The following is a 26,959-nucleotide window of genomic DNA, read 5'->3' on the forward strand; positions in this document are numbered from 1 at the left end:
AGGGAAAGATTAAGGGAGAGGAGAAGGAGAAAATAGACTGAGAGGTTTAGGGTGAGGGGGAAGGGGAGGGGATGGGGAGGAGAGGGGAGGGGGAGGGGGGAGGGGGGGGGGGGGGGGGGGGGGGAGGGGAGGAGGGAGGGAGGGGGAGGGGGAGGGGGAGGAGGGGGAGGGGAGAGAGAGGAAGAGCAATAGATGGGTAGACAGACGAGTGGTGAATTCTCGCCCCATGGTTTTCCTGCAGTGAGTGTGTGGCATTGAGTGTTGTTTGGACAGAGGGGATGACTGATGAGATGTCACTGTGTGCATGCACTTTCTCATCTGTTCCACATTTACTGGTTACACACAAACCAGATGCTGTGAAGCAGGCACTGGCAAACAAACCCCTTCAAAGACTAAACCCAGAGTGGATGGTTGGGCCGGGACGTGTCACCGAGTTAGACATCTGCCAAACCCATCTCTGGAACTGTGCAGAAAAGCAAACTCCTTTGGCAGCACTCCTCTCATCTTAATGTAAACTTACCAAGTAAATATGCACCGCATTCCAGGAGCAGGCAACTTAAAGAAGCTCACGAGATTTCTGAAAGCAACAGTTATTTTTAATTTTAACGGGTGGCATAGTGGCGCAGCGGTAGAGTTGCTACAATACAGTGCCAGCGGCCTGTTCCATCCTCACTACAAATGCTGTCTGTATGGAGTTTGTACCCTCTCCCTGTGATCGCGTAGGTTTTCTCCAGATGCTCCAGTTTCTTCCACACTACAAAGACGTACGGCTTTGTTGGTTAATTGGCTTTGGCAAGTTGTAAAATTGTCTCTAGTGTTTAGGGTAGTGCTAGAGTAGGGGGTGATCGCTGGTCGGCATGGACTCTGATCTGAAGGGCCTGGCTCCACGCTGTATCTTCAAAGTCTAAATATCTGAGAAGCTACAACTTAATTGGACTCCGTTAGAGTTGCTGCTTTACAGCACAGGAGACCCAAGTTCGGTCCTAACTATGGGTGCTGTCTGTACATTTGCACTTCTCACTGTGACCGTGTGGGTTTTCTCCAGGTGCTCTGTTTTCCTCCCAAATTTCAAAGATGTACAGGTTTGTTGGTTAATTGACTTCTGTAAATTGTCACTAATGTGTGGTATAGGACTAGTGTATAGGTGATTGTTGGTCGACAAGGTCTAGGTGGATCGAATTGCCTTTTTCCATGATGTATCTTTAAAATTAAAACTAAAGAGACTAAAAATGCAGTTATTCACATGATTATTATATGAATAAATATATATTCTATATTATTCACAAGGTTGTATGATGATATCCTTCTGTCTGCTTAAAAAGACACTTGGACAGGTATATGAATAGGAAAAGTTTAGAGGGATAAGGGCCAAGCGCGGGCAGGTGGATTTAGATTAGGTGGAACATCTTGGTTGGCGTGGACAAGTTGGGCTGAAGGGCCTGTTTCCATGCCAATGTTATGCTGCATATATCTCTTCAATGGCTGTAGGGCGAGCTTAAATGGAGACAAGTGACGGCAGTTATTTTTCACACATTGATTGCCCCAACGGATATTTCAAAAACACCTGTAGGAACATGAGACACCGGCAACAGATCACCCAAAACAAAACACAGTCAAAGGTCACAAGATTCTTTACAAACTTTACAGATACATCACCTACCAGCAGTGGTTTAGAGGGATATGGGCCAAATGCAGGCAAATTGGGATCATCACAGCAGGGTTTGGAAACAGCTCCATCCAAGAGCGTAAACCAACCTCCCTTCCAATGACTCCATTTAAACCACGCTGCCTCAGCAAGGGCAGCAGCATAGTCAAGGACCAGTCTCACCCCGGTCACTCCCTCTTCTCCCCTCTCCCATCAGGCAAGAGGTACAAAAGTGTGAAAACTCCAGATTCAGGGACAGTTTCTTCCCAGCTGTTATCAGGCAACGGAACTGTCCTATCATCAACTAGAGAGCGGTCCTGACCTCCCATCTACCTCATAGCAGGCCTTCAAACTATATTTAATTGGACTCTATCTTGCATTAAAAGTTATTCCCTCTCTCCTGTATCTGTACACTGTGGACGGCTTGATTATAATCATGTATAGTCTTTTCGCTGACCGGATAGAACAAAAACAATAAAGCTTTTCATTGTACCTCGGTATACGGGACAATAAACTAAACTAGGTGGGGCATCTTGGTCAGCATGGGTGAGTTGGGCCTGTTTCTATGCTGACTTTATGCTGCCTAGCATAGGTATCAGTCTCTTAAATGGCTGTAGGGTGAGCTTAAATGGGGACAAGGTACGGCAGTTAATTTTCACTTGATAATTGTCCCTACGGGATATTTCCAAAACACCTGGACAAACATGAAACATCGCCAAGAGATCACCCAAAACAAAACACAGTCAAAGGTACTTTACCCAGTTTGCCAGTACACTTCTACCCAGTAGAGGTTTAAAGGATATGGGCCAAATGCAGGCAAATCAGAACTAGCTTGGATGGGGCATCTTGCTCCACATGGATGAGTTGTGCTGACGGGCCAATATACCATATTGTATGACTCTATGATGTTAAGGACACGATTCCTATTATAGGCATAATAGGGAGAATTCTGTTATCGATGGGGTCTTGGACATAGGGATAAGGAATAAAAATTAGAACCATGGTTTGTTGGGAGCTGAGTTTGGCCAAAGAATGCATCGAGTTCCCAATCTTTTATTTGGATTCCCACTCATCCTGATCTTACATCACTGTCTAGACCTACAACGACCTTCGATTCCACACTACCAAATGTGCAATTTTAACCACCCCAAAGCCCTAAGCTCCGGAGATCTCAGCCATCGCCTCTGCCTCTCCACCATTGACACATCCTTTTTTACTGCACTTTTCATCAGTGACCCCATTACTTCATGTTCAGAAGTTCTAGGAGCAGAATTAGGCCATTCATCCCTTCAAGTATACCGTCATTGAAAGGTAGCCACAAAATGTTGGAGTAACACAGCAGATGAGGCAGCATCTCTGGAGGGAAGGGATGGGTCGAGACCCTTCTTCAGACTGATGTCAGGGGAGGGGGGTGAGACACAGATAGAACGTAGGCGCAGACAGTAAGACTAGAGGGAGAACTCGATTCTACTGCCTTCGCCCCATAACCCCTGACACACTAAATGGCCTGTCCCACTTATGCGATTTTGTTAGTGACTGCCGGCACCCGTCATAGTCGCAGCAGGTCGCTGAAAATTTGTTGAACATGTCTCCAAAAAAATTGGGTGTGGGACAGGCCCTTTACTAATCAAGAATCTGTCAATCTCCACCTTAAAAATATCTATTGATGGCCTCCACAGACATCTGTAACAATGAATTCCACAGATTGACCTGAGGGGTGACGTTTTTTTACAAAAAGGGTGTATAGAACGAGCTGCCAGAGGAGGTACTGCAGTTGAGACAGTTACTCTCGCAATGTTTAAGAAGCATTTAGACAGGTATATGGATTGGACAGATTTAGAGGGATACTGGACCAAGTGGGACCTGTTGGGTCCCGTCCGGGAGGGGGAGGGGGGTGATGTCACTCGCTGCGCGTGGAACATAGCGCAGCAGGCCGCGAGGAGCAGAGCCATTGTGATGTCGTCAGCGAGACCAAGTTATTTGAATTTTTTGAACATTTTGATAAATAACTCGAGAAATAATACATGAAATTTTCAGATAAGCCGATTTTTGACCATGGCGTAAATCTCTATCGGAATATGTAAAAATGTCTCCGTTAGCGCGTCGTGTCTTCGAGGAGATATGAAACGCATACGAACATCACATACACACACATAAGATGCGCCAAATGCAGGCAAGTGGCACTAGTGTAGATGGGATATGTTGGTCGGTGTGGGCAAGTTGGGCCAAAGGGCCGGTTTCCACGCTGTAAGCCCCGCAGGGAGTGCTCGTGCAGGATTCACAAAAAGTTAATCTGCAAGTCGAATCAGTAGTAAAGAAAGCAAAACCAATGCTAGCATTTAATTCGAGAGGGCTTATATACAAAAACAGGGGTGTAATGCTGAGGCTCTATAAGGCGCTGGTCAGGCCGCATTTGGAAAATTGGGGGCAATTGTGGGCACCATATCTGAGGAAGGATGTGCTGGCTCTGGAGAGGGTCCAGAGGAGGTTTACAAGAATGATCCCAGGAACGAGTAGGTTAACATATGATGAGCCTTTGTCAGCGCTGGGCCTAAATTCACTGGAGTTTAGAAGAATGAGGGTGGACCTCATTGAAACGTACAGAATAGTGAAAGGCTTGGATAGAGTGGGTGTGGAGAGGATGTTTCCACCAGTGGGAGAGCCTAGACCTAGAGATCATAGCCTCAGAATTAAAGGACATTCTTTTAGGAAGGAGATGAGGAATTTCTTTAGTCAGAAGGTGGTGAATCTTTGGATTTCTTTGCCACAGAAGGCTGTGGAGGCAATGTCAGTGGATATATTTAAGGCAGAGATAGATAGATTCTTGGGCTGCCCCACTGCGGCGACCTAATTTGCGAGTTTAGAAGAGTTTGTGCTCGACTCAAACTCGCAGCATGGTTGACACATGGTCCTAGGAGGTCACTGTAACTCTGCTTCATGCTCGAGGGAAGTTCCCGCATACTCGCTTGGTCAAGTTTGGTCAAGGAAAATGTTTTAGCACGCTGAAAAATTTACCGCGAGTAAGAATTGGTCGGCATGGTTCTTTTGAACTCGTAGTGCAGTGGAGTGCAGTCGCTATGTGGTTACAGGCAGTCGAAGTGGCCATAAGCAATCTCCTTTGCTGACCAGGCATTTTAATTGGTCAATGGAGTTTTCAGAACCAAGTAAAACTGACTGGTAATGTTAAATGCCCGCTAAACTTTATTAATCGTTGTCTGGCTTCTTAAAAGTATCTTCACTCCTTCTCCCCCATTCTCCCCCTTTCTTTTCCCCCTCCCTCCCTTTCTCTCCCCCCACCCCGCGCTCTCTAAAGGACTTACCGTACACTGTGCTAGCCGTCTTTTACCTTGCTGTTCATCGCGGGTGTGAATTTCAGACAGCGCTCCCCCGCTTTCCCTGGCCCCTGCCTTTGCGATGTGTGTGTGTGCGTGTGCGTGCGTGTGTGTGTGTGTGTGTGTGTGTGTGCGCGCGCACGCACGCACTGATGGTTGATCCAGCTCGCAGTTTCATCGCTGACGGTCGATCCAGCTCGAGGTTTTTCAGGCGAGTGCCCTCGAGCTTGAAGGTCGAAAACAGTTGCTGAAAAGTCGCATTAGTGGGACAGGCCCTTTAGTACGGGTGTCCGAAGTTATGGGGAGAAGGGAGGAGAATGGGGTTAAGAGGGAGAGATAGATCAGCCATGATTGAATGGCGTAGACTTAATGGGACGAATGGCCTAATTCTATTCCTATCACTTATGGTCTTATGAAGACTCTATGACATCTTGACTATTAGTCCCAATCGGTATCTGATATTGCTCACTTGTTCACTTGCTGTCCTCTGGAAGTTGCATTTCATCCTGTGTTCCCTTGTGCAAGAAAGGCCAAATTTCTGGTTTTGATTGTGAACTGCTGCAGAAACACTTCCTGCTCTGGCCTTTGGTTTAGTTTGTTGTCAGCAGTGGCGGACTGGACAATCGTAAGGATTGTTTTTTATTTGTTTAAGGAACATAATCCTCATCCCCAAGGCCGCTGACAGGTTGCACCCAAGGTTGTGCCCGCTCCAAATTCCAAAGGCAGGATCAAAGAACATCTAATAATAAACAAGCGGGCTTGTTTTACCTGGGGTTTTAAGTATAAAAAGCTGCAGATACTGCTCTTCAGTGAACCACACAACACTAACCTCATATGAATTACGGGCTGTCTTCGGTTGTATTAAGGACTTTGGGGTTTTGTCCCCACTCAAATGGTTATTAATTTATTAAATTGTTGTGTGTTTTATATATATGTTATCTATATATATTATGTTAAGCTGTTGCAAGTTGGTGAGGCTGTAATTAGAGTATTGTGTTCAGTTCTGGACACCATGTTATAGGAAAGATATCACGCTGAAAAGGGTGCTTAGAAGGTTTATGAGAATGTTGCCAGGGCTAGAGGGTCTGAGCTATAGGGAGAGGTTGAACAGGCTGGGCCACTTCGCTGGCTCATAACTTGAGCCAGGATTTTGCCATGAATGCAATAAATGCTGGCTCCAGTCGCAAATCTGAGTTTTCGCGTGATCTGTGCAAGGCATTCATTGATGCTGGAATTACACTGTGGAAATTGGAAAACAAACCTCTTGGAGTTTTTTTTAGAGAAATACACAGAGAAACATAGACCAAGCGAGTCATCATTACGGAAGAATTATGCTGACAGTAACTTCAACATTGTTGTGCAGAAAATGTAGAGATGAAGTTGCATGCAACAAAATATGGATCTCAATAGACGAGACAACAGATGCTGTGGGGAGATATGCTGCCAATGTGGTCATCGGTACACTGGAGGCAGGTCAACCATCAAAGGAGTATTTGTTGACATTGGAAGTATTGGAGAAGTCAAACAGCTCAATTGTTGCTCAGTTGTTTACATCTTCACTTGCTATACTTTGGCCTGAAGGTATAAAACACAAGAATGTTCTTCTGTTTGTGACAGTTTTATTCCCCAAAAAGTTGCATTTGACATGCTTAGATCAAGGACTTCATACGTAGCTTGTTTCCAAATGTCGATCGCCTAGTTTCCAATGTCAAGAAAGTCTTTCTCAAAGCACCGTCACATGTACAGTTGTTCAAGGAAATGGCACCCAAGATTCTGCTACCTCCTCAGCCCATTTTGACTAGGTGGGGTACATGGCTCTCTGCTGTACTCTATTATGTTGCAAATTTTGAAAAGGTAAAATAAATTGTCAACTGTTTTGAAGAAGAAGAATCTGCTGCAGTGAGGATCGTCAGTGAAATCGTACAGAAAAAGTCCCCCCCACCGCGATCTTGTGTTTATTGCTTCCAATTTTGCAAACTTTCCACAAGCTATCACTTCCTTTGAGAAACATAGCGAAACATTAGTGAATAACTTGCGGGTTTTCAACAAAGTAACTGATGATATTCGTAAAGTTCCTGGCGACATAGGTAAAGACATACAAGGAAAATGTGAGAGAGTGATTTTAGCTAACAAAGATCTTGAAGAAATAGAAAACATAGTTAAAGTTCTCAAAAGTAGTTGTAATGCACAAGATATCGACATGAATATACAGTCTGTAGCTTGTTTCGGGTATGCACCAACGATCCAGGGTGGAACATTGCAACCTTCACGTGTTCCATCCTGTTTCGACGAATGCAATCAAACCAACATGCACAATCGAATAAGATCAAATAGAACAAGTTGTCCTACAATTTTAGGCTGTGCACGCCGTACACAAGAAGAAGAGGTAGAAAGAAGTTTTTCACAACTGAAGCATATTCTGTCTGACAGACAACATAGTTTAACACCAAATAATTTGAAACAAAATGCTAGTAATTATGTGCAACCAGGCAGCTTTGGTCATTTAATGTAGTATACCTTTATATTACTTTTAACCAAAATTTGGTGGTGGAAATAAATGCCTTTTATTGTCAACAAATGCCTTTCTCGTGCCTTTTTTGTAATTTTATTATGCCTTTTCGCTTGCCTATTTCAGATCCATCTTATTAGCTCACACGGATATGATGCCAGTATTTATGCAGCAGGTGGGAGAGAATCATATCTCACCACTGTTTACTTAGGATCAGAACACTACTGGCAAGACTGGTGACTCTTTGCAAGCTCTACCCAGAGAAAGATACGCTACCATCTGATATAATCACGCTACACTTTTAAATCGCTTTTCTACCTGTAAATACAGAACCGTATTCTGCACTCCGTATCTTTCCCTTTGCCCTAGCTATTGTACCTGAATTTCAACTAATTGCATCTCTGTATGGTATGTCTGATCTGTTTGGATAGTATGCAAAACAAAACATTTTACAATAGATACAATAAACAATAGGTGCAGGAGTAGGCCATTCAGCCCTTCGAGCCAGCACCGCCATTCAATGTGATCATGGCTGATCATCCCCAATCAGCACCCCGTTCCTGCCTTCTTCCCATATCCCCTGACTCCGCTATCTTTAAGAGCCCTATCTAGCTCTCTCTTGAAAGTATCCAGAGATTCGGCCTCCACCGCCCTCCGAGGCAAAGAATTCCACAGACTCACAACTCTCTGTGTGAAAAAGTGTTTCCTCATCTCCATTCTAAATGGCTTACCCCTTATTCTTAAACTGTGTCCCCTGGTTCTGGACTCCCCAAACATCGGGAACATGTTTCCTGCCTCTAGCGTGTCCAAACCCTTTATAATCTTATATGTTTCAATAAGATCCCCTCTCATCCTAAAAGAGTATACAAGCCCAGCCGCTCTCAGCAAATGACAGTCCCGCCATCCTGGGAATTAACCTTGCAAACCTACGCTGCACTCCCTCAAAAGCAAGAATGCCCTTCCTCAGATTGGGGACCAAAACTGCACACAATACTCCAGGTGTGGTCTCACTAGGGCCCTGTACAACTACAGAAGGACCTCTTTGCTCCTATACTCAACTCCTCTTGTTATGAAGGCCAACACGCCATTCGCTTTCTTCACTGCCTGCTGTACCTGCATCCTTACTTTCATTGACTGATGAACAAGGACCCCCAGATCCCATTGTATTTCCCTTTTCCCACCTTGACACCATTTAGATAATAATCTGCCTTCCTGTTTTTGCTACCAAAGTGGATAACCTCATATTTATCCACATTAAACTGCATCTGCCATGCATCTGCCCACTCACCCAACCTATTCAAGTCACCCTGCATTCTCATAGCATCCTCCTCACAGTTCACACTGCCACCCAGCTTTGTGACATCTGCAAATTTGCTAATGTTACTTTGAATCGCTTCATCTAAATCGTTGATGTATATTGTAAATAACTCCTTGTTCCTTGTGGAAAGTTCCAGCGTAGGTTTTCACAGTTCCTTGTGAAAAAGTCCAGTGTCAGTAATGAGGCTGTTTGGAAGATCAGGACTACACTCTATGTAGGAAAAGACTGTTCAATAGACTATCAACAGAGGGGAAGAACTGTTTGATGTTTGAACTACAAGGTAGACAAGGGGCAAGCGTGGGAAAGTAGCATCAAGGTCAAGATCGCATCTGCCTTGGTCTTATTAAATGGCAGCCCAAGTTCGCTCCTGCTATTGGGAAGAAGGTATAGGAGTCTGAAGACTGTATCATCCAGGTTAAGGTACAGCTTCTTCACAACAACCATCAGACTATTGAACAATACAAACTTCAACTAAACTGCGAACTACAAACTGCCTTGGTAACACTGAGAACCGGGTATTGTTTTGTTTTTGCACTATTTCAGATATTTTTCATTCATTTAGTTTAGTTTAGTTTGGTTTAGTTTAGTTTAGAGATACAGCACGGAAACAGGCTCTTCAGCCCACCGAGTCCGCATCGACCAGCGATCTCCGCACACGAACACAATCCTACACACATTAGTAACAAATTCCAATTTTTTTACTGTCAATTAACTTACAAATCTGCATATCTTTGGAGCGGTGGAGGGGGGGTAGTGGGGGGGGGGGGAGGCGGTGGTTTGGGGCGGGCGGAGGGGGGTGGAGGTGAAAGGGTGGGGGACCCATGTGGGGGATGGGGGTTGGTTTAGGGGGAAGCGGCGGTTTGGGGGGGAGGGGTGGTGGGGTGGTGTGGGGTGGGGGGGGGTTGGTTCGGTGAGGAACGGGGAGGGGTAAAGGGGGGTGTGTGAGTGGGGAATGGGTGTGTGGGGGAAGGGGCTATGTGGGGAGGAGGGAGGTGGGGGGGAAGGGGCTGGGGGGAGGGGGGAGGGGGGAAGGGGGGGGGGGAGGGGGAAGGGGAGGGTGTGTGGGGGGAGGGACTCCATCCAGCGGCCACCAGCCACGGCACGACAGCACCTCCCGACTGCACACAGCGGCTCTCCTGACTCCATTCTTGCGGACACAATTAGCACGGCTTGTTTACTCAGTCTCGCCTCCGGGGCTTTATACTCCAGCATGTGCCGTTAGGGGCGTTACCTTCATGGTGACTGACAGCGAGAAGATCAATCTGCTGATCCCACAATTTTTTAAACCTTCGTAACATTTTGGACTAGAGGAGAACAGCGAGTAAGGTGGCGAACAATCCTAGCGATTTAGGGTAGCGTTTTTTGCGCAAATGTAATTACAATGCAGACTGGAAGTGGTCAAGATGAGAGTTTTAGTAATAGTATAGATAGATGGGAAAAACTCAGGCAGGTGGGACTAGTGTAGATGGGACATGATGGTTGATGTGGGCAAGTTGGACAGAAGGGCCTGTTACTCGATAACTATGACTCTAAAAGCAATAGCTCCGAATTTCTAAAACACATAATCGTAAACTTGCAGCAAAATTAAGAACCGGCATGTTTATCTTTTAGATAAAAAAATCTAAAAGGCAACTGATGTAATATTTCCCGCAGACTAATTTGGTTGCTCTGGATTGCAAAGATTAACGTTAGGAAAGTGGATATAATTCAACCTAACCCTTAAATAAATCTCATTTATTGATTCTATTACTGCTTGGGCAGTCCATCACCAGAGGTTTTGTTTGAATGAATACTCTGAGTAGGAGATGGAAAAGTTAAACAATTTATGCCTGAAACATTAGGCCCTAGAGGGGTGAGTGAGACAGAGTTACCAGGAAGCACTTCACTGCACAGAGGGTGGCTGGAAATTACAACTCTTCATTCAATTCTGCCAATTCTGCTCGGTTTAGGTTTTAAGCTTAAGTTTATTATTGTCACATGTACAGTGAAAAGCTTTGTTTGGTTCGCTCCCTAAATAGTTCAGAGGAGGCACGGTGGCGCAACGGTGGAGTTGCTGCCTTATAGCGTCGGACACCCAGGTTCGCTCCTGGGTATAGGTACTGCCTGTACAGAGTGTACGTGTTCTCCCTGTGTCTGCTTGGGCTTTCTCCGGGTACTCCGGCTTCCTCCCACATCCCAAAGATGTGTAGGTTTGAAGGTTAATTGGCTTCTGTAAATTGTCACTAGTGTGTAGGATAGCACTACTTTGAACGGGTGATCACTAGTCAGTGCTGGCACCATGGCCGAAGGGGCTGTTTCTATGCAGTGTGACTAAATGGCTCTATGAGTGTACAGACTTGATTGAATGATTGATTGATTGGAAGATTCAGCATGGAAAACAGGCCCTTCGGCCCACCGACTCCATGCTGACCATCAATCACCCATTCACCATCGTTCTAATGTATCCCGCTTCCTCATCCAATTCCTGCACACTTGAGCCAATGAACCTACAAATCTGCACGTCTTTGGGATGAGGGAGGAAACCGGAGCATCCGGAGGAATCTATGCGGTCTAAGGGAGAACGTACAAACTATACACAGACAGCACCCGAGATCAGGATCAAACCCGGGTCTCTGGTGCCGTGAGACAGCAGCTCTACCAGCTGTGCCACTGTGCTGCCCCGATCTATGAATGTAAAGAAACCCTGCATTGTTTATTTTATCTCTTGTATGGAGTATATTTATGATGAAAGTCTATGAAAATAAGTGTGCCAGTTTCTAAAGGTGGATAAAAAGCAAACTATTCATATTACTCGATTGCCCAGCACCACGTAAAAAAACAGCAGTTGTTAAAATGTCAAAGTAATATATTTTGTCTAAGTGATCATTGTTTGGAAACTTATTCCTGTTCGGTTGCTTTCAACATAGGACTTTTGGAACGTGAGAAAATGGAAAATGGAACAACAGAGGAAATGAAAGGTCAGCACAGTGGAGCAGCGGTAGAGTTGCTGCCTTAAAGCATCAGAGATACGAGTTCGATCCTCACTACGGGTGCTGTCTGTACAGAGCTTGTACATTCTCCCCATGAGCGTCTGGGATTTCTCTGGGTGCTTCGGTTTCCTTCCACATTCCAAAAACGTTTGTTTGTGGGTTATTTGGCTTCTGTAAAATTGTCCCTAGTGTATAGGATAATGTTAGTGTACAGAGTGATCACTAGTCGGCACAGACTCAGTGGGCCGAAGGGCCTGTTTCTGCTCTGTATTTCTAAAGTCTAAAGTCCAATATCCAACTGCTGTTTGAATGCAAAATTGAATACTACACACTGTGTCTAGTTCTGTCTGATCATGAACATCTAGGCAAACATCGTTCATGCAGAGCAAAGGAAACTATTAACTTAGGAAGTGCCCGTAAATCATGTCATTTTTAGGATTTAATTTCCAGTCTACAAAGACAACCTTCTCATGTTCATGTCATAGGAGCAGTATTAGGCCATTCGGCCCTTCAAATCTACTACGCCATTTAATCATGCCTGATCTATCTTTCCTTCTCAACCCCATCCTCCTGCTTTCTCCCCATAACCCTTAACACCCTTACCAGTCAAGCATCTGTCAATCTCCCCCTTAAAAATACCCAATGATTGCTTGAGCAAAAACAAAGTGCTGGAGGAATTCAGCAAGTCCGGCTGTATCTCTGGATAGAAGGAATGGGTGACGATTCCTTCTACCCACAGATGCTGCCTGTCCTGCTGAGTTACTCCAGCATTTTGAGTCTATCGTCGGTGTAAACCAGCATCTGCAGTTTCTTTCTACACACGGTATCTGTAGAGGGAATGGACAGAAGGTGTTTTGGGCCAGGGTCCTTCCTTGGTTTGAAATTGTCTGTCCATTTCCCTCACAGATAGAAACATAGAAAATAGGTGCAGGAGTAGGCCATTCGGCCCTTCGAGCCAGCACCACCATTCAATATGATCATGGCTGATCATCCAACTCAGTATCCTGTTCCTGCCTTCTCTCCATACCCCCTGATCCCTTTAGCCACAAGTGCCACATCTAACCCTCTTAAATATAGCCAATGAACTGTCTTCAACTACCTTCTGTGGCAGAGAATTCCACAGATTCACCACTCTTTGTGTGAAAAATGTTTTTCTCATCTTGGTCCTAAAAGACTTCCCCCGTATTCTTAAACTGTGACCCCTTGTTCTGGACTTCCCCAACATCGGGAACAGTCTTCCTGCATCTAGCCTGTCCAAACCCTTAAGAATTTTAGGGAACACCAAAATACAGTAGGGGGTAGACAGCTTCTTCCCTCTGTTATCAGACTACGGGACAGTCTTCCCTTAAGCTAGAGTATGGCTCCGATCTTTCATTGCCGGCATTGGACTATATTTGCTGGAACCGTAACATTACAATGCTGTATACTGTATTCTGCACTCAGGTATTTTTCCCTTTGCACTACCTGTGCTTGTGGCTTGATGGTACTCAAGTGTAGTGCGCTCTGATTTAATTGAACCGCACACAAACAAAAGCTTTTCACTGCATTTTGATAGACATGACAATAATAAACCAATGCCAATTATAAGTGCGGTTTGACTGATTAAAGGGCATGTGGGAAGTCGTGAAGACAAATCTTCCTCAAAGTTCTATTGAAACGGCCCACCTAAAATGATCCATAATTGGACATTCGTCTTTGATAAAGATAATATCCGACCCCAATGAAAATAATTCCTTGTTAAAATATATCGTAATTGGAAACAGCCTGAATTGTTGCTTGATGCAAACATTTTGAACATTTGCCAAAAATGTATGAATGGCTAATAAAATCCAGAGAAGATTGTTTTGGTATTCAATTACCACTAACTTCTAGTTCACAAAAACGTATGAACAGTTTATTCAAGGTCATCACTTATTAACTGAAACAGAATTGGTTTTTTCCTCTCCTCCATATGTTCATCACCCATCCCTGACTCCCATATCGCACTTTTATTTGCCTGATGCCTTGGAAAAGCAGCCAGCATAATCAAAGACTTGGTCATTCCATCTTCCCCCTGCTCCCATCAGGTGGAAGGCACAGAAGCTTTAAAGTGAGCACCATCAGACTCAAGAACAGCGACTTGCCCTCTGTTATCAGGCTTCTGAATGGTCCTTCCATAGGGTACTGTCCGATTCGCTTCTACCCCATTGCAGACATTGGATCTTGTCTATGGAACTGATGCGGTACAATGCTGAGAACTGTATTCCGCACTCTGTATCTTCCCCTTTGCTCTACCCAATTCACCAGTTTGGCTTGATTGTATTTATGTATAGTATTATCTGATCTGTATGGATAGCATGCAAAATAAAACTTGTCACTGCATCTCGGTACATGTCACTAAATAAACCCACACCTAAACTTTTTTCCACTCCTCCTTGACCCCTCTGGTTTTACATTTCACTTTTCCTCTTCTTTCTTCACCCCTTTGTCTCCTTTTCATCACTAGCCTTTGTCACTTGCTCCACCCATGTGCCAATCCAAACCCCCATCATCTGTGTAGGCAGGAACTGCAGATGCTGGTTTAAACCGAAGATGGACACAAAATGATGGAGTAACTCAGCAGGACAGGCAGCATCTCTGCAGAGGAGGAATGGATGACGTTTCAGATCGAGACCCTTGTTCTGACGGGTCTTCTGAAGAAAGGTCCTGACCCAAAACTGTAAATCTGTCCATTTCCCTCCACAGATACTACCTGGCCCACTGAGTTCTTCCAGCGCTGTGATTGTTGCTCTAGAATGGCCAGTGAAACCTAATGGTTCACCTGAAACTAACCAGATCTGTTCACCCTAAACCAGGGTGATTTCTCTTCATTTAACATTAACTGTGCATAGTTAACCTGCTTTAATTTTACACACTCAAATTTAGTTGGCTACACAATTAAATATTAGCCAGGGTACAAATGTCCACGGAAACTGTATAGAATGGTTAATGTGTAGCACTTTCGCCTCTTCAACTATGCGTTGTGTTAAATTATAAAAAAACGTAGTTTACACTTCATTAATTAAATGCTCCACTTTTGGGAGGTTGAATGTAAGGAGAGGGTATACAGTTAATGGCAAGGCCCTTTAACAGCACTGATGTGCAGAGGGATCTTGGAGTCCAAGTTCATAGCTGACTATGTAAAGACGGCATATGGAATGCTTGCCTTCATTGCTAGGGGCATTGAATACAAGAGGCAGGCAATCATGCTGCTCTAAAGGACTTTGGTTAGGGCTTATTTAGAGCATAGCGTGCAGTTCTGATCACCCCATTGCAGAAAAGACGTGGAGGCTTTGGAGAGGGTGCAGAGGACGTTTACCAAAATGCTGCCTGGATTAGAGGATTTCAGCTACTGGGACAGCTTGGACTGGTCTCTCTGGAATGTTTGAAGTTGAGGGGAGACTTGATAGAAGTACATAAAGCACTTTATGTGTAAGTGACGAATACAACTGATATTGATATTGATTGAAACATTACGAGAGGCATAGATAGGGTTGATAGTCAGAATCTTTGCCCCAGGGTGGTAATGTCCAACATTAGAGAGCATAGCTATAAGGTGAGAGGGGGAAAGTTGAATGAAGATGTACAGGGCAGGTTTCCACCGAGGGTGGGGGGGATGTATTGCCAGGGGTGGTGGTGTGGGGCTGATATGCTAATATGATAGTGGTGTTCAAGAGGCTTTTAGATAGACACATGGAAGAGAAGGGAATAGAGGGATATGGATCATCTACAGGCAGATGAGATCAGTTTAACAAGGCATCATGTGCGGCACAAACATTGTTTTCTCCTTTGCTGTACTGTTTTATATTCTAAAAGTGTACAAGGGCATTTTTAGAGACTGATAAGTTCTTGATTAGTAATGGTGTCAAAAGGAATGGGGAGAAGGCAGGTGAATGGGGTGGAGTGGGAAGAAACGGATCAGCTATGATCGAATGGCAGAGCAGACTCAATGGGTTGAATGGCCCAATTTTACTCCTGTCTCTTATGGTCTTATGATCTTATGATTAAAAAACAAAGCAAATTGGCTGAGCATCCAAAGTTTGGGTTATATTTGCTTTGAAATAGTCCCAAAAGGATTTAGCAGAAGGACGTACCAGTTGACAAGTATCCTGTACATTAGTCAAATATTGCTCACATTAAGTGGATAGAAAGTAATTATTGGTATCGCTGTGTCGTACCGAGTAGCACTTCTGCCTCCGTGGCATGGTCAGACTGGAGTGGTTAAGAACCCAGAGTTCTGGGCCGCTGATCTACGGACCAGAGTCCAGATTAAAATATAGATATATTTTGCTTCAAAAAGGCGCGGCTCACTAACTGTAACCCACCAAACCATCGTATTGTCACAAAATAAAAATAATCTTGGTTTGGGAACAGTTCTGCCCAAAACCGCAAGAAATCGCATAGAGCTATGGATGTAGCCCAGTCCATCACATTTCAAGCATCGGAACGTTCTGCCTGACGGGAATCAAGAACCAAAGGATATAGGTTTAAGGTGAGGGGGGAAAGATTTAATAGCAAGCTGAGGGGCGACCTTTTTACTCAAAGGGTGATGGGTATATGGAATGAGCTGCCCGAAGAGGTAGTCAAAGCAGGTACTATCACAATGTTGGACAGGTACATGGATAGGATGGGTTTAGAGGGATATGGGCCAAACACAGGCAGGTGGGACTAGTATAGATGGGGCATATATATGGGTCAGTGTCGGCAAGTTGTGCCCAGGGGCCTGTTCCCACACTGTAGAGACCATCATCGGATATTTTTAAAGCTGGGAGTGGCAACTCTTGACTAGTAAAGGGCCTGTCCCACAGCCGATTTTTTTCAGCGACCGCCAGCGCCAATCACAGTCGTAGCAGGTCGCAGAAAAAACGGTGACTGGACCCTCCCTACGATAAAGTCTACGACAACCAACCACCTAGTCGACGTCAAGCTACGTCATGCCACGACAACCGGCGACCCAATTCATCGTAACTAAAGACGTCCACCTACGACCACAGCTACCACAACCTACCACCACCACCACACAGGCGACAACCTACGACAACCAAAGTCAACCTACGTCCACCCGCGACAAGCTACGACAAGCAACGGCCATGTCGGCGACAACTGAAGACAATTCGGCGACAACCAACGTCACCTGGTGACAACCTGCGTCACCTGGCGACAACCTACGACAGCACCTACGACAGAAGAAGACAGGCAACGTCAAGCCCACAGTCGCCGAAAGGTTTTGAACATTTCAAAATCCAGCGGCAACAAGAAAAATGTTACGACTCTATAGACGACTTGAGGAGACGACTCACGACCATACAGGCGTCACCCCGCGACCATGTGACGACAGCCTGTTGTCGAAAAAAATCACCTAAGTGGGACAGTCCCTTAAGGGTGTCAAAGGTTACGGGAAGAAGGCAGGAAAATGTAGAAAGGGAAATAGATCAGATATTAATTGAATGGGGAATAGACAGAATTTCCGAATTCTGCTCGCATGATTTATAAACTAATGATTGATTACAGTTGTACAAGACATTGGTGAGGCCGCTGTGCAGGATAGAACTAGTGTATAATCATCGTTGGTCAGCAAGGATTCAGTGGGCTGAAGGGTCTATTTTCACGCTGTATGTCTAAACTTCTAAACTAAACTCGGATATCTGGATGATGGCTTGAACAGATAATCTTCTGACCCATTGTATGCGAGCAAGCCAAGGCTAACGGTGTGGTTTATTTATTCACGGCAAGGACAGTCTTTGTTACACATCCTTAACTTCCCTTGAGATGATGTTGATGATGAGATATTAGCAGCACAAGGAACTGCAGATGCTGAAATCTTGAGTAGACCACAAAGTGCTGGAGTAACTCGGTGGATCAAGCAGCATCATTGGACGTGATAAATACTGTAGGTGGTTTCGGGTCGAGACTCCTCTTCAGACTGATTGTAGCAGTGGGGAAAAAGCTGGAGCAGAGAGGCAGGGGCAGGACAAAGCCTGGCAAATGATATGGTGTTGTAGGAAGGAAATGCAGATTCTGGTTTGTACCAGATAGACAAAATGCTGGAGTAACTCAGCAGGTCAGGCAGCACGTTGTTTAAGAAGGAACTGCAGATGCTGGAAAATCAAAGGTACACAAAAATGCTGGAGAAACTCAGCGGGTGCAGCAGCATCTATGGAGCGAAGGAAATAGGCAACATTTTGGACCGAAACCCTTCTTCAGACTGATGGGGGGGGGGGGGGGGGCGGGGAGAAGAAAGGAAGGAAAGGATGGAAAGGTAAGGCAGCATCTTTGGAGAGAAGGAACAGGTGACATTTTGAGTCGGGTCCCTTCTTCAAACAGGAGAGACTGTTGTCCTGGTGAAGGTCCCTCTGCCTTATTCTTTCCCTGTTTGAACAAGGATGAAATTAAGTGGTTTGTTGGGTCACTTCAGAGGGCAGGTAAGAGGCCCTCGAAAACTTACATGGTGTGACTCTGGATTCACAAATCGGCCGGTCCAGATAAAGATAGCAGATTTACTGGAGGACGTGAGTGCACCAGATGGGTTCCTGCAGTTTGTAAGGTCACCATTATTTGTTGTTTTTTTTTTACAAATTCAAGATTACGAACAGAATTTACATTCCACAGCTGCCCAAAGTAATTCCAGTACATCTTTCATGAAATATCTTGCATCAATACACATTACAAGCATGCCTTGTAGCGGAGTTGAGCAGAGAACAGCATTACTCCATCCACTGCTTAACAGGTGCAAGGACATACAGAGCAACAAAATTGGGCTTGGGTCCAAAGGTACAGCAGATGTCTTTATCTGTAGCAACTCTCGCTCTGAACAAAACTTTATGTTCAATCTTTTCAACAAAAGAGGCCGGGAGCAAACTAGAACCATTGGCCATGCTGCTACAACTTACAAACATTCATTAAAGATCACCAGAACAGTTTGCCGAGAGCTAATCTACCATCCCAACCACCTTAGATTGAAGATTAAATACCAGCTACAAATTAGTGTCTAATTCTGTTCCATGTGTAATAAATGTTTCAGAGATACAGCATGGAAATTTTGTCCCAAGAGTCCACGCCGACCATCTATCACCATTCACACTAGTCCCATGTTACTCCACTTTCACATCCACTATTCTTATTTTTATTCCTGTATTGTTTTTTTTTACTGGATAGCGTGCCAACAAAATCTTTTCACTGTAACTCGGTACACGTGACAATAATAAACAAACTCCCTACACACTAGGAGCAAGTCACAATACCTGCAAACCCGCACGTCTTTGGAATGTGGAGGATACCAGATATCCCGGCGCAAATCCACCTGGTCACACGGAGAACGTGAAAACTCCTCACCAACTGGAAACTTAATTGCCCATTTACTGGTGCCCTCCCCTAATTCCCCATTTACAGGTGCCCTCCCCTAATTCCCCATTTACTGGTGCCCACCCATAATTGCCCATTTACTGGTGCCCTCCCCTAATTCCCCATTTACTGGTGCCCTCCCGTAATTTCTCATTTACTGGTGCCCACCCATAATTGCCCATTTACTGGTGCCCTCCCCTAATTGCCCATTTACTGGTGCCCTCCCCTAATTGCCCATTTACAGGTGCCCTCCCCTAATTGCCCATTTACAGGTGCCCTACCCTTTGTCCATTTAATGGTGCCCACCCCTAATTGCCCATTTACTGGTGCCCACCCCTAATTGCCCACTTTACTCTCTCACCTCACTGTTCTTCACTGCTACATTCAATAACTCCCTCATACACAGCACAATTCATCTCCCATTGTGGGCTGAAGGGCCTGTTTCTGTGCTATATTTTTCTTTCTATGCCCCAGTTCTGACGAAACTTAAAACATTAAAAAATATCTTAAATCTTGTTACAAACTAGTCAGCAACATTTTTCATGGTAACAGTTGTTTCTTACCAACTCGGGGTGTCACAGTGGTGCAGCGGTAGAGATTACAGACTATGGGTGCTGTATGTGTGGTGTTTGTATGTTCTCCCTGTGACCGCGTGGGTTTCAATAAAATAGTAAATTGTCCCTAGTGTGTAGGATAGTGCTAGCGTATCGTGTGGTCGCTGGTCAGTGTGGGTCGTAGGACTTGTTTCAGAGTCATTCTGTAAAGTCGATTCGTTCATCTATTCTGAAGAAGTCTGCCCCAATTGCTCCACTCTCAACATACAGCCTTTAGAGCTTTGTCAAAGGGTCACGCAGCAAACAGGGCCTTTGACCCATCAACCAAGATGCCCCATCAAAACTAGTTCCATTTGCCTGCATTTGGCCCATATCCCTCTAGAGGATGGACTGGCAAAGCATCCGGAGGGGTCCTAGGAGAACATGCAAGCTCCACACAAACAGCACCCAAGGCCAGATCCGAACTGGGTTACTGGTGCTGTAAGGCAGCGGCTCTACCAGCTGCGCCACTGTGCTGCAATGCAATTACACCAAACAGCGCAGAAAAATTACAATGAACTGCATCCACACTTACAGGGCATTCCAACACATCACTGTGGAGAACATGGATAGGTGACATTTTGGGTCAAGACCCTTCCTCGTTCTGAAGAAAAGTCCCGACCCGAAATGCCATCTATCCATCTTCTCCAGAGGTGCCGCCTGGCCTGCTGAGTTACTCCAGCACTTTGTGTGTTTTTTCTGTATTAACCAGCAGCTGCAATTCTTTGTTTCTACACAGCTCTGTGGATTTCCTTGCTGAGATATGTTTACATTTTTCTCTGTTTCCTTGTTTTCTGTTTGCCGTAGCTCTGAGATACAGCCCGATCCTCCTCACACCAGATAATGCCAGCCTTTCAACTTTCAAACGGCAATCATAGACTAAATATTCACAAAAATAAATAACTCGCTCTTTTCACAAGAATCTAAACAGTGGGCAGCAGAGTGCTTTTCAACCGTCAGCAGCCTTCGTTAAAATGAAGACGAACACTCACAGGGCCACCCATCTATCACTTTAAGAGGACAACTTCGGCAAGGTCACATGAAGAATGTGGACACAGTATCCCTCCTCCATCTACACAAAGCATAACTAAACTAAACCTTGAATTGAAACCTGCCCTCACCACAGCGGAACCCAAACCATTCTCAACTTTCAACAAATGAGACCCTTTCATTAAGAAATTTGCCAAGAGTCTCACGTGAATAGCTCCCAGCTCTCCTCACATAAACGTGGCTACTTTCAATGTTTTTTAAATATATTTTGGATGGGCTGAGTAGAAACTCAGTCTTTGTTTCAGAAATAAACCAACTTAAACTATTTTCTCCTGAGATTATTTTGAAGATCCTTCTTCTCTCTTCTTCTGTGCTATCCACTCCCCACCTGCTCTTCCATCCACTCTACACCCTGTTCTCCCCAGCCTGTTATCCCCACCTACACCCCACCCTGTACGACCATTCACTTCTCACCCACTCCCCACTTACGATGGCAAAGAGTAACAGATGTAGCCATCCAACGGAGCATACTTCCCACCCTTGACTGACACCATTCCTACCCGCTGAGTTACTTCAACATTTTTTAGTGTAATCCAGCATATCTTTAGTGTAATCCAGCAACTGCAGTTCCTCCGTACACAAGGCACACCAGTTTGATGCCTGGTCATGTGGGATTAGAGTTTACATTGTTTCGTTAAGCATGGGGTATAAATTCATGTGCTTGCTATCAGAGTGTACGCCGCAAAATAAAAGCCCCATTGAATGCAACCAAAATCCAGTGACCTAGGGGCAGCACAGTGACACAGTGACTGACAGCTCCAGGGACCCAGGTACTATCCTGACTACGGGTGCTGCCTGCACAGAGATTGTACATTCTCCCCGTGACCTGGGTGGGTTTTCTCTGGGTGCTCCGGCTTCTTCCCACACTCCAAAGATGTGCAGGTTTGTAGGTTGATTGGCTTGGTAAAATTATAAATTGTCCTTAGTGTGTGTAGGATTGTGTTGGTGTACGGGGATAACAGGACTCGGTGGGCCGAAGGGCCTGTTTCCGCGCTGTATCCCTAAACCAAACTAAAAGTCTGCTGCCCTGACTGCGTGCAGCCTACCAGCCCACTTGCCTTGATAGTGTGTGTGTGTGATTATCACACAGTCTGTGGAACATCCTTCAGCGAGGCACATTATTGTGAAACGCGAGCTATAATGCAGCAATGGGAACACTGCGATATATAGGACTAGACATTATTCTGTTCCAACTTGCACAAGTCGCTATCGGACAGAAACAAATCACAAACCAATACAAACAGCAGTTTGTGAGACACTTGAATCATTCACTCATGGTTCATTGACTACAGCCGATAACGTCTCACCCCTTATATGTGGCAAATTCCAAACACACTATTCTATTGTACAATTAGAGGCTCCATTGCTGTTTTGTTTAGATATACAGCATGGAAACAGGCCACTCGGCCCACTGAGTCCGTGCTGACCAGAGGTCACCCAGTACACTAGCACTCTCAAACACACTAGGGAACCATTTACTATTTTTACCAAAGCCAATTAACCTACAAACCTGTATTTCTGAGGAGCGTGGGATGAAACCAGAGCATGAAACCAGAGCACCCGGAGAAAACCTGCAAGGTCACACAGTAGTCAGGATCGAACCCGGGCCACTCGTACTGTGAGGCCACAACCCTACCGTTGTACCACCTTGCCCCCCTCCGCGGCTCCAAATCCAGCGACGCTCCGCGATGTTGGAATACGGCCACAGCGCTCCGGAGCTACGGTCTATTTAAGTATCCGCCTTCACCATTTATAGACGGAGCCCCCATTGGAACATCGAATTAAAGTTTCCCCCTTCATTACACCACCACCACATAAAATCCCTCCAAACTAACTGCACAGCAATGACAGTCCCAGACTTTTCAGCCGCACAATGCCTAAGGATGTCCGAAAATGTGTCTGGTCCCAAGGCTTTCGAGGTTGTGCAGTAATACTATAGGAAGTAACCGTTCACCATTTATAGTTGAACATGAGCAGGACACAGACTGTATTATTTGGAGTGCAGGAGGATGAGGCGTGGAAGATTTGAGGGGACTAGGTAGGATAGATACACAGTCTTTTACCCAGGGTAGGGGAATCAAAAACCAGAGGAGTCTGGTTTTGGATGATGCAAAGTTGAACTAATCGCTGCCTGCACAAGATTCATATCGTTCCACCCCCTGCACATCCACTTGCCTATCTAAAAGTCTCTTAAAACGCCACTAATGCATCTGCCTCCACCACCACCTCCAGCAGTGTGTTCCAGGCACTCATGTGTAAAAAGGATTGTTCCACAGTGTATTCCAGGCACTATGTGTAAAAAGCCTGTCGCCCACATCACCTCAAAGCTATGCTCCCTAGTCTTTGACATTGCCGCCCTGGGTAAAAGGGTCTAACAGTGTATACCACCGATGCCTGTCATCATTTTATGTACTTCTATCACCTTAGCCTCCGATGTTGCAACGGAAACAATCAGCGGGTCAGGCAGCATCTCTGGAGGGAAAAGATGAGTGACGTTTGGGGTCGGGACATGGATCAGAAACATTTTGGGTCAGAACTCTTTCTTCAATCTGAAGAAAGGTCATGACACAAAATCTCACCCATCCATGTTGTCAGGAGTTGCTGCCTGACCCGCTGAGTTACTCTAGCACTTTATGTCCAACCTCTCTTCTAGTTAATACCTTGCAATCCGGGCAGCATTCTGGTAAACCACCTCTGCACCCTCTCCAAAGCCGTGGCATCCTTCCTGTAATGGGGCGACCAGAATTGCACGCAACACTCCAGCTGTGGCCAAACCAAAGTCCTATAAACCTGCATCATGACTTCCTGACTCTGATCCAGAATGCCCGACAATGAAGGCAAACATGACATAAGCTTTCTTTACCATTTGTATTGGCAGTTTCATGGAGCTAAACGTTTGGTCCCAAAAATGCTATACGTCAACGCTGTTAAGAGTCTTGCCATTGGCTGTATACTTTCCCCTTACATTTAACCTCCTACACTTTACTCTTGCTCATCCTCGTGCCATTTATCTGTGCACTTCTGTAGTTTATTGTTTAGTTTAATTTGGAGATACAGCACAAAATCGGGCCCTTCAAGCCCATGCCGACCAGCGATCCCACTACACTAGCACTATCCTATACACTAGGGACAATTTACAATTTTTACCAAAGTCAAATGAACCTATAGACCTGTATGTCTTTGGAATATAGAAACAGGAGAAAATGCACGCGGTCGCAGGGAGAACGTACAAACTCCCTACAGATAGCACCCGCAGCCAGGATTGAACCCGGGTCTCTGGCGCTGTAAGGCAGCAACTCTACCATTGCGCCACCGTGCCACGCCGTAGCTAATCTATATCCTGCTGTATAGTTTGACAGCCCTCCTCACAATCAACGACTCTAGAACCAATAAATCAAAACCCATCTACATTTAGAGTGGGGAAGGGTCTTGATCCAAAATGTTACCTATCCCTTTGCTCTAGAGATGCTGCCTGACCAGCTGAGTTACTCCAGCATTTTGCGTCTCTCTACATTTACATCCATGTAGTTTATCTATATCACAAACTACAGATTCTTGCCGAACTCCACTGGTCACAGCCTGAATAACGCCTCTCCACAAAAACCCTCTGCCTTCTATAAGTAATCCAGCCCTGAATCGAAGCACACGTTCCCATGGATCCCAGTTATCTTAATCTTCCGGACCGGTCTACCATTAAGGACTTCAGCAAACGTCCTTCTAAAATCAGCACCCAACCTTCAGTGACCAATGCCCCGACCGATGAGGGCATTTCCAGACTGAATGTAGCCACGTACAGGGTTTTATGATTTATTTAACAGTAATCAGAAAATGCCAACAGCACCAAGACAGTTAGCGATCTCCCACAAGGACCATTTGGGCTTCTCTTTGAAGGAAAAGCAAAGCCCGGCAAAGGACAAACAGCAATGACAAAGCGTACAATAACGCAGCAAAAAACTCAAAACTAACGCCTTTCTGATCACAGCCAGGAAGCAGTTCTCTCGGTCTGTTTCAGAACGGATTACAGAGCAAAATGTAAAGTATGTGACAGACTGTCCCAACATGGGAATGGTTGCTTTTAATTGCAGCAGGTCACGTTTAACAGTGTTTCCACACAACGTTAAGTTTTCCACAAACTCCGCACAAGTTGCCAGTGGGCAAAGCCAGCAGCTTACCTTGACCAGGCACACTTACCTCCGGTGTGTAGAGAGAGCAGTACAAACAGGGTCACAGCAATCTGCCACCCTACGCCAGCCAACACAACCATCTCCCTGGTATTTGGATGCCCTCTGCAGCTCCCTCTGCTCACTGCCTTTAGCCCGGCCGAGGTACACGGTGCAGTTAATCAGGCGCTCCGGGGAACTCTGTGATCAGCCTGTGGGTGGAAAGGTGAAAGACAAGATTGTCAGTGAGACGCAGGCTGTTGGCAGACAGATCCCGGTGGGGCAACAGGGGGAGAGGACACTGCATGAGGGCCTGAGGCAGGAGTGGACTCTCTCATCGGGAGAGAGACCACGGGGTGAACATATCCCAATTGACGACAACTCAAACACAATCCAGTCCATTGTTGGGAACATGGCAAATGCTCTCAACACTGAACTAAACCCAATAGTATTGAAATCCAGGAGACAACCCCCCCACAGTCATATTCTTGCCTGGAAGGGAGATCTAGCTCACTCATTTTGCACTGAGAGGAGCCCGTGCAAACATCCCACTGAGAGAGATCATCACTCTGTGGCAAATAAACAGTCGCTGCCCTCTGATTAGCCCACACAGCATTCAGAGCACGTCTCCCCCTGGCATGGAGAATGCTGCCAAGTTGATGTGCAGACACACACACACACACACACAGAAAAACAAGAAGGAAAAGCATCGGGAGGGAGGGAAGAGGGAAGGGAGGGAAAAAGTGGGTGGGAGGGGGAGGGAATAAGAGCGAGAGAGAGAGAGAGAGAGAGAGAGAGAGAGAGAGAGAGAGAGAGAGAGAGAGAGAAAGGCAGAGAGGGTGAGAGAGAGAGAGAGAGAGAGAGCACAGGGAGAGAGAGAGAGAGAGAGAGAGAGAGAGAGAGAGAGAGAGAGGAGAGGAGAGAGAGAGAGAGAGAGAAAGATAGAGAGAAAGAGAGAGACAGAGGGACAGAGAGAGACAGACAGATAGTGAGACAGAGATATAGAGACAGATAGATAGACAGATAGCGAGACAGAGATATAGAGTGAGAGATATAGAGAGAGAGATATAGAGTGAGAGGGATAGAGAGAGAGAAGGGGACGGATAGAGGAAGAGTGTAGTTAGGTATGAGAGGAAATAAAGAGGGGGAGAAATACTGAAGAGAGTATTGGGAGGAGGAGAGAGGAGAGGAAGGGCGGAGGAAGAGAGAAAGTGCAGTTAGATTAGAGAGAAAGATGGGAGAGGGGGCAGGGGGTGGTGATCTGAGAGAGAGAGAAAAGAGGGAGCAAGAAAGTGAGGGAAAGTGAGAGAAAGTGAGAGAAAGAGCAAGAGTGAGAGAGATGAAGAGAGGGGACAGAGAGAAAGAGCTGGCGAGAGAGGAAAGTATTTGTGAAGGAGGTGGAGGGAAGAACAGAGAGGAGTTGTATAACTTGCCTGAGCAGCGGCACAAATGATGTGCTTTCTCACTTGAGCTAGAGAGTCGTGCTGGAGTGTCACTGCTGATTTGCTTTCAGGCATGGATTACATGTGATAAGGTCTGACCTTATTTAAGTATTCACACATTAAGGCCCCTCATAGTGAGCAGCTGAAGACAAAAAGCCCCTCAGATGTTGAGGCCATCAATCAGCCTCACAGTGGGTCGCCTGCCTGCCAAGCCCTGCCACTAAACCCAGGGCTGGTTCATCGGGAGGTGGGTGGGAGGTGGGAGAGTAGGGGGTGTGGGAGAGGGGGAGGGAGAGAGGGAGGGAAAGCTGGAGGGCAGAGGGAGGAGGGAGAGGGCGAGGGTGGTGGGAGGAGATGGGGGAGGAGAGAGGTGGAGGGCGAGGGAGGGAGAGGGGGGAGGGGGGAGAGATGGGGGAGGGAGGAGGGGGGAGGGAGAGAGTGATGGGAGGAGAGAGGGGGGTAGGGAGAAGGGGGGGAGGGGGGGGGAGGAGGGAGAGGAGAGAGGGGAGAGGGAGGAGGGGGAGGGGGGGGGGGAGAGGGAGGGGGAGAGGGAGGGGGAGAGGGAGGGGGAGGGGGAGAGAG

The 26,959-nt window shown here is 45.9% G+C and overlaps 1 protein-coding gene across 3 annotated transcripts in view; it reads right to left on the reverse strand.

The window, feature by feature from the left end:
* Positions 1-26,959, reverse strand: part of bmpr1ba (bone morphogenetic protein receptor, type IBa) — a 405,420-nt gene that overhangs the window by 102,821 nt on the left and 275,640 nt on the right. For 2 of the 3 annotated variants that reach the window (XM_055641394.1, XM_055641412.1), the window contains one exon: positions 24,967-25,147. In XM_055641394.1, the coding sequence (XP_055497369.1) occupies positions 24,967-25,039 (73 nt within the window). In that variant the 5' untranslated portion in view covers positions 25,040-25,147. Of the gene's footprint in view, positions 1-24,966; positions 25,148-25,427; positions 25,638-26,959 lie in introns of those variants that run through there. The other variant, XM_055641403.1, reaches the window with a different exon arrangement.

Source organism: Leucoraja erinacea, chromosome 1 (genome assembly GCF_028641065.1).
Source record: "Leucoraja erinacea ecotype New England chromosome 1, Leri_hhj_1, whole genome shotgun sequence".
NCBI classification, from domain to species: Eukaryota; Metazoa; Chordata; class Chondrichthyes; order Rajiformes; family Rajidae; genus Leucoraja; species Leucoraja erinaceus.